This window comes from Spea bombifrons, chromosome 5 (genome assembly GCF_027358695.1).
Source record: "Spea bombifrons isolate aSpeBom1 chromosome 5, aSpeBom1.2.pri, whole genome shotgun sequence".
Classification (NCBI taxonomy): Eukaryota; Metazoa; Chordata; class Amphibia; order Anura; family Pelobatidae; genus Spea; species Spea bombifrons.
This window is the reverse complement of record NC_071091.1, coordinates 33,844,541-33,862,831: the sequence shown is the minus strand read 5'-3', so window position 1 is coordinate 33,862,831 and position 18,291 is coordinate 33,844,541. Positions and strand designations below refer to the sequence as shown.

At 38.3% G+C, this 18,291-nt stretch overlaps 1 protein-coding gene across 1 annotated transcript in view; it reads left to right on the top strand.

Annotated features, from left to right (window-relative positions):
• Window positions 1-18,291, top strand: part of TPK1 (thiamin pyrophosphokinase 1) — a 186,980-nt gene that overhangs the window by 84,780 nt on the left and 83,909 nt on the right. Inside the window, exon 7 of the mRNA XM_053466015.1 lies at window positions 3,532-3,678. Coding sequence (XP_053321990.1) covers window positions 3,532-3,678 — 147 coding nt within the window. The remainder of the gene's footprint in view (window positions 1-3,531; window positions 3,679-18,291) is intronic.

Here is an 18,291-nt window from a genome sequence, read left to right as displayed (position 1 = left end):
CAATGCTTATGAAAACTGATGAAAACAATACACTAACTTGAGCCCTGTTTCCTCTTCTTCAAACTATTGCGTACATCTGCTCTCATCACTTGATCTAACATTCTCTACAGTTCTCTACATTCTCTACAGTTAAGGATAGTGGAGAAACATCCACTTTCCTCACTTTTTTGGATATGAGTAAAAGTTTTTGCCCTGCTCAATTTAAGGGATTAACATTTTGTAGGCCAGAAAAAATACATTTTTATCCCTCGTTGACAGCATAAAAATCCTTTGGAACCAACTTCACCTGCAGATACACAACTACATTAGTTCCTATTGTCAAAATAATGTTAAATTATAGACCCATAATGTCGGGATCACAACTATCTGAATGATTAAAAAGGACGCTAAGAAATGCAAAGGTACATTTGAACTGTCATTTGGTTTGATCATTCAAAATAGCAGGACAACCTGTTCCTCATCTTTACCCTTTCAGAAATCACAGCCATTATTCCGTCTGTAGTAATGCTGGCTTCCATTTAGATATGATTCATTAGTCATGCATTGAAATTTAATGTGACTTAGCATAGGGAATCCCAACAGGATATTTTATACAGGCTGTCAAAATCCAAGCATACTCTTTGTTTTTTACGCTGCTTGTTATTGCAAGTACGGGATATAAAACTTCAGAGCTGAATTCTCCAATTGCTCGTTGTACTTTTCTGCATTCACTGGGGTTATATTTTACAGGCTTATTAAAATGTACTTCTCTATTATTGCTTTTGTCAGATCATTTGTTTTTACTTAGATCTGATATTTTTTCCCTATCCAGCCTGCATGGGGGCCCCCTTTACTTTACATTAAATCATCAAACTGTTAGACCACAGAAATTCATTGTTCCGAGCCAGCCACAAACCTTTTTTTAATCAATCTCTTTATATTCTGTATACTTTCCTTCCCCTTGAAGCAAACTGAATAAAACTTGAAATAATTGCTTCATTAATACATGTGAACATTGTGTAGACTTAAGAATTCCTGCTTGACTGGTTTTATAACCAAAAGACAGACAAACACATGGCACATCATTTCTCTAATACCTTTTACTTTGTGCATTGTACTTGCCCACATATGCAAATGTTAAATGAGGACAGAATAACCCTGTGCTTTATGCTAGGGATAATGGGCAACTGCAGCTGATTTTTTTTCTCTCCTTTATTTGTAATAGGGAAACTGGTGTGCATTTGTAGTGGACAGCGTTCTATTAAACTGGCACCACAAATGCACAATTTAAAGCTGCGTTGTTAAAAGGCATTGTTAAACATCAGGACAATGGTCATGAGAGATTGGCAGTGGGTCTTAGCTGCCACCATACGATGCTGCTAACATTCTGTTCCCTGACAGCATGCGTTGACACCACTCTCTTGTGGTTCTTTAAGCTCAAACAAATCAATGGTCACTCGAAGAGAATAAAGTTTGTAAAACTCTGTTAACTTACAGATATATATAGTTGTGTGAAAAAGAAAGTACACCCTCCTTGAATTCTGTGGTATTACATATAAGGACATAACAATCATACATTCCTTAGGTCTAAAAATCAGGTAAATACAAACTCAGATGAACAACAACAACATATGACATATTACACCGTGTCATGATTTATTCAACAAAAATAAAGCCAAAATGGAGAAGCATTGTGTGAAAATCCACCCTTACTGCTTCCATAGTAATAAAGATGCTAAGTAGCAGACAGGTGCTGATTGATCATCAGCGAGTGTGTCCACCTCTATAAAAGCCAACATTTTAGCATTTTGCATGTCTGGAGCATTGAGACATGTGTTACCAAAATACCAAGGAGGAAAGACATCAGCAGTGATCCTAGAGAAGCAATTGTCGCTGCCCATTGATCTGGGAAGGGTTAAAAGGAAATTTCTAAACAATTCCAGTCCATCATTCTACAAGGGGAAAGTTTCCTGTCTTTCCAGGAGTGGATGTCCCAGCAAATTCACCCCAAGGTCAGAATGTGCAATGCTCAGAGAAATTGCAAAAAACCCAAGAGTTATATCTCAGACTCTACAGGTCTCAGTTAGCATGTGAAATGTTAAAGTTCATGACAGTACAATTAGAAAAAGAGTGAACAAGTATGGTTTGTGTGGAAGGGTTGCCAGAGGAAAGCTTCTTCTCTTTAAAAAGAAAATGGCAGCAGCCCTTAGGTTTGCAAATCTGCATATGAACAAACCACAAGACTTCAGGAACAATGTTCTTTGGACAGGCGAGACCAAAGTGGAGATGTTTGACCATAATGCGCAGTGCTCTGTTTGGTGAAAACCATACACAGCATATAAACACAGACACCTCATACCAACTGTCAAGCATGGTGGTGGAGGGATATGGGCTTGTTTTGTAGTCACAGGACCTGTGAACCTTGCAGTCATTGAGTCAACCATGAACTCCTCTGTATACCAAAGTATTCTAGAGTCAAGTGTGAGGTCATCTGTCTGACAGCTAAAGCTTGGCCGAAATGTGGTCATGCAACAGGACAATGGTCCCAAGTACACCAGCAAATCTACAACAGAATGTCTGAAAAAGAAAAGAATCAAGGTTTCAATGGCCCAGTCATTTCCTGCTTTTATGGATTGTGTGCAAAGGATGAAAATCCACTGTGTGTTTAGAGATTATATTCTTATAATTATTATTTTAACAGCTTCAGTTCACATTTAAATATGTTTGTTGTTAGTGAATGCATTTTTATATGCCCCCATAGGTACTCTCTTTTAAAGTCGCTCAGTAGAATAATTCTTCTAATGGGGCAGGTTTTTTTTCTGCTCAGCGGTAACAGAGTCCATTATCAAAATCACCTCCATGCACCTCAAATCCCAAATTGCCACAGTCGATTAACACAAAATCATGCAAATTAACATCCTAGAAATCCACAAAATAAATGCTGCTTATTTTGAAGGCAGAATAGTCATTTTTAGTCTTGGGAAACTTTGAAGAGGAACATATTTTTGAACTGCAGGGTACAGAAAATGTTCAATCTGTAGTCTATTTCTTATCCATAATTTAAGATAAATCTAATAGCACTTCAAATCTAGATATGAAAGCTTGATTCAGGACAGCATAATAATTTCCATGAAAATATCAATAACTACAGCTTTTCTTAAGGGCGTATTAAAGAGGTATAATTCCAAACAGGCATTGATCATTGCTTTGTTATAATAAACCTGTTCTTTCAAATTATCAGATGCTCGCAACCTATAGGTAAGTTAAGAAAATCTAAAACTGTTAGTAAAAAACATCTGGTCATTAAAAGTGCTATAACACAACACATATTGACACACATATAGTGCCTCGAAATCCCCACTTAAAGGGAAAGTTGAGTCAAATATGAGCTGTTGGGGTGACCTGTGGCAAAAACAACTTCAAAGACTTTGCTGCAAGAATATAATTAAACCTGATATTAATGCAAAATAACACTACCTTTGTACTAAACTTTTTTTTTTCTGTTTCCAATAGTACTGGCGACTGATAACCTATTTCCTATTTGTATTATAGGTGGACGTGATAGTAGCGTTGGGAGGACTTGGTGGCCGCTTTGACCAGACTATGGCTTCGGTAGAGACGCTCTATCATGCTGTTGATATCGTCCCTAGTCCAGTAATCACTATACAGGATTCTTCCCTTATCTACCTCCTGCAGCCAGTAAGTGCAAAATAGTAATACATAGTTCATAACTATGTTTCATCTTGTGTCATACAGAAAGTTATGATGTTATAGGAGGCAACTACCATATTATTGGTGCCACCATAGCAGTGATTTAGATGTGTCCATTCTATCTATAAATGATCCCTTACTAAAAATGTGCTATGCCTTCTCCAGATTCCAACTAATGCTAATGTAATAGACTAACGCTAAATAATATTGGTCAGAAGTTATCGACGTATACTGCAGAAAAAAAGACAATGCTTTTTAAAAGTAGGAAATCTACTAAAGCTTTGTTGTTGTGCACAGCCATAATGTGAACAAAAGTAGTTGTGTATGATAGAAAATGGCCAGTGCTTAGTCGAGAGTGAGCATGGAGTGGGTGGGGCTACCATTAAGCCACACCCCTTTGAGTAGAAAAAGGTGGCTCATGCCTTTTATTTTTTTTAAAAATTGCATTTAGGAATTTCTGAATTTTCCCATGTGAGAACAAGTGTTCTAGTAATACGTTTGGGGAGAAAATATAGAGCTACAGGTGGTACAGCAGTTGCCAGACAGAAGGACTTACATGTGGGGCAGGTGTCCACTTTAAACAAAAGATGATAATGTGCTGCTTTATCCAGTTGCTTACATGGATAGGTTCCAATATTATCTTTTCTCTAAGACCCTGTATTGATTGTTTCCATTTATGACTTTCTTGTGTTTGGACCAGCCTTCTAAAATCTGAATCTTCCTTTTTGAAGCTCATCGTTATTTTAAACCCAATCCCTGATGCCCACTTAACATACTCCGGAAAAGTGATAATTAAGCTCTGACAACTAAAAAAGAATAATGTAGGGTTTTATTTATGAAAAATAAGACGTCATTAGTACCTGCATATATGTATGGGATGATAAGGGAGGCAATTAACCAAGAACACCTGAAGGTTAATAAATATTGAAGCTAGTTAGGAAATGCACAAATCTGGTAAGCCATATTTCAATTAATAGAATAGCTGCAAATTATCACAAATGTGATTCTTAAAGTCGATACCTTTTACTTGGCCAAAAGCTGTGTAACTGGCATGTCCCCATTAAACAAGGTTATTCATAAAATTAATCTATGCGCCTGAACCTTGTTAGGATGGTAGACAACACTGTCTCACATATGGTTAGTCCATTGACTTGAAAGTCATTGCCATGCTTTGTTGTGAATGCAGACCTAGCACTATTATCTTAATCTGCTTCCAAGTATGATGATGAAAAGAGACTTAAAGAGCAATTCTGATTGTAAAGGGTTTCCGAAACTTTTAATTGGTTTCGAAGCGACTTGGTAAACTGCCTCATTTTAAACATAGCATTCAATGTTTATATGAATGTAACTTGATTGAAACCTTGAGGGAAGTGTCTACTGGTGCCTGACGAAACCACACAGAGTAGAATTTCAGCGCATTTGGCAAATTTTGCATGACCTAAGTGGTGATGTGAGTCGCTAAGTAGTTTATCTACAATTAATTACATAAATTTGTTGAAATGTGAAAACTGAATCAGATACTGGCTGCTATGACACTGTCCTAGTGCATGAAATACAAACTCATTGTTTTACAGTGAAAATATGGACATATTCATGTTTATTTCGTTTATTTCATGGAAGCTTGGTTTTGTTACCCAACTTTGCAGATAATGTGGGAAATGCAAACATTTTTGTGCAGGCGTTCATCTAGAAGGTATGAAGTTTAAGCTACTGTAAAATGAATTCTGCATTTCCAGTCATAGTGTGTGATTTAATTGCCCTCCCCTCTCCTGTCTAAATAGTAACAGTGCACCTTGTGCATCATCCATTACAGCGAGGCGAAAATGTTCCAATGGATGTTGTATGTTAATGCATTTCAAAGTATTTTGCCAGTGGGTTGTTTGTTTCCATGAATATTAATCTCTTTCCAGTTGTATGACAAGTATGTGTAGCTGTTTCATAATCCTTCACAAAATGTTAAAAAAGTACCATGAAGATACATGGTTTAGATTTTTTTGCTGGGTAACCAGTGCTTTGGGGCGTTCAGGCAAGTGGAAAGTGGAGAGGCATTTTTGTAGCAGGCAATTTACTAGGTTTGGCTCAGAAGCACATTGAATCACCAATGATTGCTAGGTCTCCAGGACTGCTTTGAGAAGTTCTGAAATATAAGCATATCCACTTATCATAAAGCATGTCGATAAAGCTGGCTTCCATGTTGGAAATCACGGCTCAAAAGACTACTTGAAATCTTGTCTGCCTGTCAAATACTAGGCCCTGACGTAAAGGTATTTTTGAATATACTCTGCATATTTTATACAGTGAGAACATTGTCAGCAACATCTTCATTCAATAGTGGTTGTCTCTTTTGTGCTCTGTTTTTGGTACCTTTTTCTCTAGCCTATCATTTAGGGAATAAATGAGCCAGTTTAAGGTCCACCACCTGATATGGAAGAGGTTAGCAGGTCTGTGCATCAGGTGTGGGGATAGGAGATTTACAACCAACTATGCGTCTATTGTGAAGAGATTGCTAGCGTCCAAGTCCTTACTATTCATTTAAACAGATGTGAGAACTATATTTTGGGTCCGCTTCAACTGTGATTGCAATATATTAAGTAGTACTGGTTAGTAACTAAACAGAACAATAATGGACTATGATAATGGCCCACATGCCTTTGATTCCTTTAATTTTACTTCAATGGTAATATTGCGGAACCTGGCTATTACATGTGACAAAAGAAAGAGGGCAGAGAGAAGAAAGTAGGGAAGAAAGAGAGGCATGAAGAGAAAAGAAAGCGAGGACAAGGGTTAGGGTTAAAATACTATCATATAATATTGGTGATTGATTAGTTGAAGAAAGATGATTCCTTGTTTGCTCTGTAAATTGTCAGCAGTGGGGGGCACTTTGTAAGACTACAGACTGTAACGTAACAGTTTTATTCATATTCTGCCGCAAGTAAAACATATAATTGGAGTGTATGAGGTTCATTTATGAGATGAAGTAGCTTTTTGTTTTTAAATGATACATGTTTTTATGTTACATTTTGTGGAAATAGGATTCTATAATGGGCATCTTGCCCATGTAAAATATCAAATTTATCACTACTACTAGCCATACACCAGCCTTGCAAAATGCGAACAATGTAATTTAGATCATGCCACTCCTATAAATAATATTTAAGTCAAAGACTTAAGGGGAAGAAAAACAGAAACTTTATTGTGCCAGTGTGTACATATCCACAATTTCCATGTTGAACCAACTTTTTGTGTGAATTTCGCAATGTGAGAGAGGGAGCACCACGATCTTTTGTTCTGTACATTTCTTAGTAAATCTTAAGAAACCTAAATAGTTGGAAAATGAAATAAATAATTTATTTGTGAAGATAAATATCACTACCATATTAACTCATAGGAAAACATTATTAAATCTGCATACTGATTATAATGTAGATATTTTCTTAACAGGAACAAAATAACTATTTAAAGGCATGAACGAGTTTAAAACCTGGGACAAATTAGAATTAACTTTTCCTGAATATCCGTGCAATGTGGCAGGTACACATCTGTAGGTTGCAACCACATAGCATCTTTAAACTACAAGTTTCTTCCAAATATGTTTATCATGTTAAACATGGCCTCTATAAATAGCTCCAGGTCTCGCATACATACTTTCTCATTTTCTGGTACTCTGCTTCTCAGGAAGCAGAAACATTAGCTTCTGTACACTGAGCATAAATTATATTTTATCTGTGATTTTTATGGCAGTTTGTAATACAAGGTAATAGGATTTATGACCAAGAAATGAGAAGATGTCCAAGAGGTAATGAGGCATGGATTTTACATTATACAGAATTGAATTTAGCTTTCCACACACAAGCTCCTAATACAGAGATGTGGGAGTTGACTTGACTCTAGTTGTACTTAAAAGTATAAGCTTTTATAAATTTTGGCTTATGAATGACAGCTACTTTAATTATTTCCCATGTCTGGGGTGTTATTAGGGGAAATATGAGTGGCAAAGAAGTGTATAAAACTGATCATAATATGATGTAAAAAGCCATTAACTTTGAATACCACATTTTTTATAGCATGCACATTAAGAGAACAAAGCTTTGATCCAAAGTGATTCCATTGTTAGCCACATCTAACCATAATCATCTTAATAGATAATATAATGTCATGATTATAATATATAATACATATATAGTGAGCATTTGCAATGACTGCAAGACTGGATTCAGTTATGTACATAATGCACTGTGCTGCATAAATCACATTGTCAACAACTGAACAACAGTGATCTAGTTGGAGCCAGGGGCGTTGCTAGGTCTCCACAGGATCTGGGGCTAGAGCCCTCGGCAGATTTGATAAAAGTGGAATAAAGAAGCTCACATGCTTGCATGGGCATATAAAGGATATAGTAAATTTGCTGTCCCCTCAAAATAACTCAACACACAGCCATTAATGTCTAAACCATGGCAACAAAAGTGAGTACACCCCTAAGTGGAAATGTCCAAATTGGGCCCAATTAGCCATTTTCCCTCCTGGGTGTCATGTGACTCGTTAATGTTATAAGGTCTCAGGTGTGAATGTGGAGCAGGTGTGTTAAATTTGGTGTTATCGCTCTCACACTCTCTCATACTAGTCACTGGAAGTTCAACATGGCACCTCATGGCAAAGAACTCTCTGAGGATCTGAAACAAAGAATTGTTGCTCTACATAAAGATGGCCTAGGCTATAAGAAATTGAGCTGCAGCACGGTGGGCAAGACCATTCACCAGTTTCACAGGACAGGCTCCATTCAGAACAGGCCTCGTCATGATCGACCAAAGAAGTTGAGTGCACGTGCTCAGCGTCATATCCAGAGATTGGATCAAATTGGTCTGCATGGCTGTCGTCCCAAAAGGAAGCCTCTTCTAAAGATGATGCACAAGAAAGCCGGCAAACAGTTTGCGGAAGACAAGCAGACTAAGGACAGGGATTACAGGAACCATGTCCTGTGGTGCGATGAGATAAAGATAAGCTTATTTGGTTCAGATAGTGTCAAGCGTGTGTCGCGTCAACCAGGTAAGGAGTACAAAGACAAGACGACCATTGCCGTGCTAAAGAAACTGAGGGTAAAGGTAATGGACTGGCCAAGGATGTCTCCAGACCTAAGCCCTACTGAGCATCTGTGGGGCATCCTCAAATAGAAGGTTGGGGAGCCCAAGGTCTCTAACATCCACCAGCTCCATGATGTCGTCATGGAGGAGTGGAAGAGGACTTCAGTGGCAACCTGTGAGCTCTGGTGAACTCCATGCCCAAGAGGGATATGGCAGTACTGGAAAATAATGGTGGCCACACAAAATATTGACACTTTGGGACCAATTTGGACGTTTCCACTTAGGGGTGTACTCACTTTTGTTGCCAAGGTTTAGACATTAATGGCTGTGTGTTGAGTTATTTTGAGGGGAAAGCAAATGTACAATATACAGGCTGTACACTCACTTCTTTACATTGTAGCAGAGTGACATTTCTTCACATGAAAAGATATAATAAAATATTTTCAAAAATGTGAGGGGTGTACTCACTTCCTGTATAATATAAGGAATGAGGAATAAATACATATTAATGATTTATATGATGCCAATGAGAAGTAAATGTATATGTTAGGCTTTATACCAATAGAAATATCTAAATTATGTAAATGATGCCAAAGTGTGAAATCCATAAATACACTTTGTATATGATGCCAATGAGCCATGTTTGCCCCCAAACAACATGTCTATCAGAACTTACCACATCTTTGAAGACTTAATGAGCAGCTCCTAAGCGTGCGTGTGGGTTTAAAACATGCAACTTTTGAAGCTCAAGCCTTCTGCTTATCCACTTTACAAAAGTGTAGTTGGCAGCTTGAATAGCTTTCCATTAAAAGTGATAAGGGCAAGAATGTTTATGGTATACACAACTGGTTTAGCATACATCTATCCTAAAAATATGTCTCGGTGGGATAATAGAGAATAGACGTGTTGTAAAGGTGCCAAAATTTCACCAATTTTCACAGTTGGTGATGAGGGGAGGAAGGTTCTCTGTAACTTTAACTCTGTATCAAAAGCGGCATAAAGGGATGCTGAAGTTTTTTTTTATTACCGTATTTGCTCGATTATAAGACGACCCTGATTATAAGACGACCCCCCAAAATCTGAATATTAACTTAGGAAAAAAAGAAAAAGCCTGAATATAAGACGACCCCAAAGGAAAAAAGTTTTACCAGTAAATGTTAATAATGTTTAATAAAAGCTATGATTGAGAAAAATATTTTTTTTGTTTTTATTTCTTGTATTTTCCAACCTGTCCCCCAGTTACGCACATCTGCCCCCAGGCATGCCACTCCAATATGGCACTGTGGCCCATGATATGCCTTTTAACCCTCTATATGCCACTGTGCCCCATGGTATGCCTTTTGACCCCCTATGTGCCACTCTGCCTCCAGAAATGCCTTATACCCCTATATCCCATTCTGGCATTTAGGGGGTTAAAATGCATATTATGGGGCAGAGTGGCATATAGGGAGGTATAAGGCATTTCAGGAGGCAGAGTGGCATTAAGGGAGTTAAAAGGCATTGTATAGAGCACTCTGCCTCCAGAAATGCCTTATACCCCTATATGCCACTCTGCCACTTAGGGGGTTAAAAGGCATATTATGGGGAAGAGTGGCATATAGGGAGGTATAAGGCATTTCAGGAGGCAGAGTGATCTATTAAATGCCCCCTTAACGCCACTCCAGAAATGCCCTATGCCCCCATTTAACACACACACCCTATACCCCCATTTAACTAACTAACACACACACACACACACACACACACACACACACACACTCTCTCTCTCTCTCTCTCTCTCTCTCTCTCTCTCTCTCTCTCTCTCTCTCTCCCCCCCTCTCTCTCTCACCCCCCTTCCCCCGCTCTCCCCCCTCTCTTACCGGTGCTTCCAGCCGGGGCAGCGGGTTGACGTCGCCTTCTGCTGCAGCCGGAAGGAGGTGTGGCTAGCAGCGGGGGTTTGTATGCGTCCGTCGCGTATACTTTCCCCGGCTGTCAGAGATCAGACTGATCTCTGACAGTCGGGGAAGGTCTATGCGACGGACGCAGACAACCCCCGCTGCTAGCCACACCTCCTTCCGGCTGCAGCGGACGTTGTCTACGCGGATCGCGTAGACGTCAACCCGCTGCCCCGGCAACACGGCAGGAAGCACCGGTAAGTGTGTATGATGGGGGGGGTCGGCTGAGACAGGAGGATCCAGGTCCCCTGCAGCGGTGCGGGGGATCTGGATCTTAGTCTCCTAATCAGACCTCTATTTGAGGTCTGATTAGAAGACGACCCCGATTAGAAGACGAGGGGTATTTTTCAGAGCATTTGCTCTGAAAAAAACCTCGTCTTATAATCGAGCAAATACGGTATAACTATAACTTCAGTGCATTTGATTGCATTAGAAAATGATACTGTCTCAATTTCCTCCTTCCCAGTATGCGCCTGCTTAAGCAGGCAGTGTAATTTAGTGTTCTACCCACACATGCACTGTTCAGTCGGCTTTATTCTCATATATATGAGAAACTGGTGGGAGTTTAAATTGCATACATCCAATAAAAACGAACACCTGCATTAATTTGCCTTTGGTAAAACATGCAAAAAGGACTAAAATGTGCATTATACATGACAAGAGCGAGAGTGTTTCTTTAAATTAAAACATATCAACTAAACTCCTATAAACTTTGGATGAGCTCCAAAGGAAGTGTATTCCAGATCTATTCTATTGTGTGGAGTAAATTACCTAAACACTGTTACCTAGATGCTCTTCATAGCTAAGGTCTTCCATTCTGTCAACCTGTCATCTGAACCATGTTATATGTTACACTAAAGCTAGTTGTGTTGTTTTTATGTTGCGTTTGTATAATTATTTTCATTCCTTAACATTATTCTCAATCAGGGGTCGACGAATTTGGTTTTGTTTTTGGAGGCAAACGTTTTTTTGCGTTTATTACCCTGGTCTGCAGATTTTATGACAATAAGTACTATTTTACGCCGTAAAGACTTAGGCCTCGAACACCTGCTAACACCTTTTTCTCACAAACAACATTCTACACTCATGCTAATACCATACACTAACACACACATATTACACTATATGCTGACATTCACACTCATGCCATACTCATACCATGCTTTAACATACAGAACACCATACACACACCACACTCTTATACACACGCACACACTATTTACTAACAACATTCACACAAGCACACACACTTTAACACTATGCACAAACACTGACTCTGGCACTACAGTACAGTAGACATACTGACCCTGGCATTTTCTGTTTACACACACATACTGACTCTAGCACTATACATAAACACACGTATACACTAATTGACACTACAGTATACACACAAACTCACAGACTAGCTGCAGCACAATACATATACAGTACACGCATACACACTGTCGCTGACACTATAGTATACACATGAACTGAACCGGTCATGCATAATGCATAATTCAACCTTCCAGCAGTCCCACTGTCCTGGGTAGAAGCCCCACTGTCCCACTCTTGCTACCAGTGGGGTTCGAGAGCTGTTGGGAAGATCCTCTAATCTCCCAACAGGCCTAGGAACTGTAAAACCAATTAAAGTCTGCCCTGTTGAAGCAAGACCTCCATTGTAATGACCACCTTACGACCTTGGGTAACGTGGGTATGTGGCCATGCCGCCAACCCTAACTACTTCTGGACCTAGACTAACCCCTCCCCATCTTTTGCCAAACACCCCAAAACAGATGTTGTACACCCATGCGCTATTGGCTGACCAATAGTACCAGTACGTAAAGGAAAACGTGCATGCTGCAGTTTTTAATTATTGTATATCAAAACCTATCATTAATGCAACCCCCCCTCAACCTATCCCTCCACACTCAGCCCACCCCTCCATATATTAAACATACAATCTCCTAAGCATCAGTTTTAAACACACTTATTTTACCCATACCTGTAAGAGTTCAAGTTAAATAAGTTCTTGCCGTGATAGAGGAAAAATCTTTGTCATTTTAAAGTTGGAAAGAAACATAACTCTATTGTTGCTCGTATATTCAGAACACATTGCACATTGTTCCATATTAAAAAGACAGCTGTTCACTAAAGCTTTAAATTACTTTGTGTAAATAGGTAGAAATCTGCATGAAGATGCAAACGTCTGATTAACTTTAGAATAGCGTTACATCTTCACTGACAGGATCCCTCTTATGTTCTGTCATATTCTGTGACACAGAGCAATGCAAGATACAGCTAATGTAGCTTCATTTATAATTCCCTACTGTTCAGCAATTACATTCATTACAAAATGGTATGGTGGGTGCCATTTTAATAAGAGCCCTCTCCATTCTCTCCAAACACATTAGCCCGACAGTGAGTCTTCGTGAAATACAAATTTAAAAGGCGAAATCGGAGTTCTGGCAGTGACTAGAACAGACGCATGTATTAAATATTTAACTCTTTATTTTTAAAAAAAATATATATAAACTATGCTCTGTCAGAACTTGTTCTTTACTGGAAATATAATAACAGGATTCCCAATGCACCTCATGAAGGGACCAAATCTGTAATACTTTTTTTTAGTTAGACTATGGCTCACATGCTACAGTCTTCATTTTCTTTTATTTTTAATGAATACTGGCACAGTATTTAAAACAGACTACTTCTTTTGTATTTTTGCTTCTTTTCTTTTGTCGATTTTGACCAGTTGTACAATAGATGAGGTGAAGAATCCATAGCAACACAATAAACCTTGTAAACCAGCAATACATTTTTCATCTGGAGCACAAAGTTTAATACCTATGTAACATAGAAGGCCAACACGCAACACAAAAATCTACTAAAATAGGAACATTTTATCAGATAAATGGCAAATATGGTTTCAGAAGTTACTAACAGAAGTTACTTGAAGAGAAACTATTATGTCATTAGTAAGCTTTTAGCATGCCTAAATTTAATTTCTTTAATGTTATTGTTTAGGCAATATATAGTTTAAGCAGTCCCCTCATGTAAGCCAAGGCAGCATTATTTAATGAATTTACTCTCACCCACCCTTACAAAGATTGTCTGAACAGGTCAACAACATCTGCATCCTAGCAATATAGGAGAGAGAGAGTGCAATGGTAGGAATAATCATGCAGTATAGAGAAGTAATATGATAAGGGAGTGACAGGTCGCTTTTTAGTGAATAAATCATTGTTTATATTTTTTGTTGCATATAAAGTTCGAAATACTGTTTTCATAAAAGATTTCCTTAAATGGAATATGGGTATCAATATATAGGAGGACATTTCAAACCTTCAGCAAGGGTGGGACATAAGGATAAAATTGGTTTGGGTCCAATGGTCTTTAACCTAAAGATATATTGGGACAATATAGGTTACATTTTAAAGCATCACATGAAGCTTGTTAGCTTTATTCCTTATAAGAGAGTCTTGACTGTAGTTTTTAAAATATTATAACAATATATGCAATGTTAGTATGTTGGATTTCGGAGCGGAGTATGATTAATTTGTGAAGACATGATTCCACTTTAAACATAGTCTGAGGTGTTTAATGAGTTTAAAAAGACATGATTTGCAATCATTAACTTTAATCCAAAATCACCAGTATGTATTTATACTATATGACCAAAATATGTGGATACGGCTCATGATTATTGAGCTTAGGTTTTTTAGACACACTCATTGCTAAAAAGGTGACAGTAGGATGGACCGCGCAGAAGAGCTCAGTGACTTTAAAGCTGGCACTGGCATAGAGTGACATCTTTGCCAAAAGTCAGTGAACATTCTGCCCTGCTAGATCTGTTCCAGTGGAAGCATCAACAAGCTCAGTCTTAAAGATGTAGACCACACACACAAACATCACTATCACCATCACTCACTACAGAGTTCCAAATAGCACTAGCCCTGGCACTAGTTTATGGGAAAACCCTTTCCTTTTGCAGTATGACTGTCCTGCTGAGCACAAAGTACATGGTTGGACTCGAGTTGCCTGCACGCTGACCTTTACCCCATTGAAGACGTTTGGGATGAATTGGAAAGCAGGTTGTGAGCCAGGCATTCTCGTTTCCTGTTTTTTAAATTATGATTTTTATTGATATACTTTTTTGATTGAGGATTCTTTTGGAGTCTTTAGAGATAACAGGGATCTTATAATCACATGGTCCCCATCATTGTCATCATTGGTGTTGATATAATTATTTTATTGTAATGTTTAATTGAAATGTTTTTCTCTCTTCGAGAGATCCCCTTTGTAGTTGATGCCACAGTGGTCAAAGAAGCAGAACTATGCAAGGCTAAGAGTTTAGGCATTTAAGCTGTATAAGTATAGCTGGTTACACTTGGATCAATCAACTTGTGTAGAAGGGGTTGCTGCCTGTGAAAAATACGTGTACAGTCAATATCTGCAGGCAGTTACTATAACATTTTGTGCAGATATGTACTTATTTACTAGGGCAGATGCATATCTATGTTTTAAAATGTATTGGTTGACAGATTTAACTTAGGGATAGCAAGGTCTTAGAGGACAACCATTTGTCTTGATGCACAAATTGACTATTTAAAGCTGACACTGGTAATATCAGCTGCTAATGACTTTATTTATTGCCAACAATAAGCAAATCATTGACACTTTTTGCAGACGCAGCCTGCTCTTTAATATAACCAAACAGATGTAAATGTTCAAGACAAAAAATCTTTATACAATTAGAATGGATAGTTAACTTCTGATCATGGTTATAAAATGGCATCAACACCTAGTTCAAATCTGATTTGAAAAAACGTTATCAACTTATCTTTTTTATATCATTCTGTTATGCTGTGCCATGTATACTGTGAATTTATAGCTATGTTTGAGCTATATTTTGCTTTATATGGGCCCTGTCCTCCTTTTGAACAATTCAATATCCATTGATATACAATAAAGAAGTTTTCTAAAAACATTCTCAAATCATGCTGAGGTTTCACTCGTTTAGTGAAAAAGCTCTCATGGGAACCATTACCTGAAGAGGTACAATGAGTCTTTATTTCTTTTGACCTTCACCAAACCTTGCTGATGTTAGTTGGAACGAGAGCCTAAGGTGGTTTCTGCGTCATTCCTGTTCATAGATATGTGAAATATCAAATTCAATTTTAGAGGCTATAAAAATTATGCGTACAATGACCTTTTTTCTCGGTCATGTGTGAGGAATAAGACTTTTTCTTTGAACACAATCTACTCATTGTCTGCACTGTAGGCAAAAACTATTCAGTTGAAATGAATGCACATTATCTGCGATGCCGTCTGGTGTAAGTGACTGTAATCAGTAAATAGACTGCAAATAGCTCTGCAAACTTTACAGTCTTTTGTGTGGGGACATTTTGGTGTACTTTATATGAATGATAGCTTACAACTGAGTGGTGCATAATGTCTTCTACAGTAAAAGTGTTGAGATATTTCAACTTCAATTGTTACTATAGTGTTTTTGGAAAAATATATGTAAAAAGATATCATTTGGTCAGAGGCGTTTTTACAATTTAGGCCAATGGTTTTTGACAGTTCTTGATGCTAGAGCTTTCGTGAGACAAAACTACCATATTTACCCAAGTATAAGACACTCCCTTGTATAAGACGCACCTTAATTTTGGGAGTCGAAATTTGAAAAAAAAATATTACATACATTACTGGCTGCCTGGGCATGATATGAGTGTGATTGATGTTAGCTGCTAGCAATTGTTAGCAATCACACTCCTATCATGCTCAGGCAGCCAGTACATGCACATCACTTTCAGCCTCCCTGTGCCCCCTACACACGGATCCATGCTAACACACACACATATAAATATTCATTCATTTACTCCCCCACCTTACCTGAACTGCAGATGTTCTGGGGCCACTCGCAGACTTCCGTGGGGGCTGCTGTTTCCCTCTGCGTTGCTCGAGCAGGAACAGGAACTGAGCGGCGTCATGTGATGCAATGCGCATTTACGTGACTTCACTGGGTTCCTGTGTCGCCGCAACAGATCAAAACAGGTAAGCAGCAGGTCCCCTTTCCAATCCCCTTTTTAGTAAATAATTTTTTTTAAAAAATCTACCACCACTGTATAAGGTGCACCCAATTTTTAGACCCCAGTTTTTTCTACAAAAGGTGCGTCTTATACATGGGGAAATATGGTACATCTAATCAGCCAGGACTGCGTGTACAGGGTAGCAAACTGGAATACCAGAAGTATTGGCCTTTTCACTCTCCACTAACACATATTGGGGTGTAATTTGTCAGCATCATTTACCAAGGGTTGTAAATTTATACCTAAAGTACAATGTGTTTGGAACAAAACACACAAACAATTACTACCATAAGGCTGGTGGTAGAAGTAGTACTACCATTATTTGAAATACCCTGGGGTGTCTAATTTTCAAAAAAAGTTTGATGGGGTAAATGAAATTGGCCAGCTTCAAAGATGTTACCAGATTAATAAAAAAAAAAAAAAAAGTTAATAGCAAAACACTATTTGTACTTATTGCTCTATAACAAAAACATATGGGTATTTCTAAACTCAGGACAAATAGGAGAATCTATTAAGCAGGGTGAGAAAAGTGCTTTTTTCAGCTTTTCACTATATGTTATATTTTTTAGCAGGCATTTCTGAAGGCAAAGTGGCATTAAGGGGGTTAAAAGGCATTTCATAGAGCACTCTGCCTACAGAAATGCCTTCCGTCTCCCTAGATGCCACTCTGCCCCGTAATATGCCTTTTAACCCCCAAAATGCCAGAGTGGCATATAGGGGTGTAAGGCATTTCTGGAGGCAGAGTGGCACATAGGGGTCAAAAGGCAGATCATGGGGCACAGAGGCATATAGAGGGTTAACACCCCCCCCCCCAACTTACCGTGCTTCTGACTCCCAGTGTGTTGTCCGGGCAGCAGGTAAACAGCTACGCGATTCGCGTAGGCAACTTTTGCTGCAGCCGGAAGGAGGTGCGGTTAGCAGCATCGGTTGTCTGCAAATACAGTATTTACATTTACTTAAATTCCTTTTTGGTTGAAAACTGTGTAAATGATGTGTTTGCAACTGATTTCCCTTCAAAATGTCCACTGATGCATTAACTAAAGTTAAACTTACTAATCAATGAAACCTACAACATTTCTATATGTTGTACTTGCACACAGCCACAGTACAAAAGATCCACATATATTAAAATAGAGAGAGAAAGAATCACGCAAATATTATGGTTCACATAGCCAATATTGTCTGTGCAAAAAGAAGTAAACAGCCTGTAAAAGTGTCACTAGCTGCTAGTAATAAATCACTATCTCAAACCCTGAAATTGTACTTCCACCCAAGCAATACTTCTGCTTTAGCTAAACTCACAACAGAGAATGTGAGCTAAGCTTTACGCCTTAAGAAATCAATCTTTGTCTGCGTATTTGAGCTGCCGTTTGAACTTGTAATCGCTTAAAGGTGCTGTTCCACTAAGATAAAACATTAATAGTACTGTCTACTAAACAAATAACCCTGAGCAGATATGTCATTTGATTCCTTTGCTATGAATGTTTATTCACATCAAAACATCGCTGATCC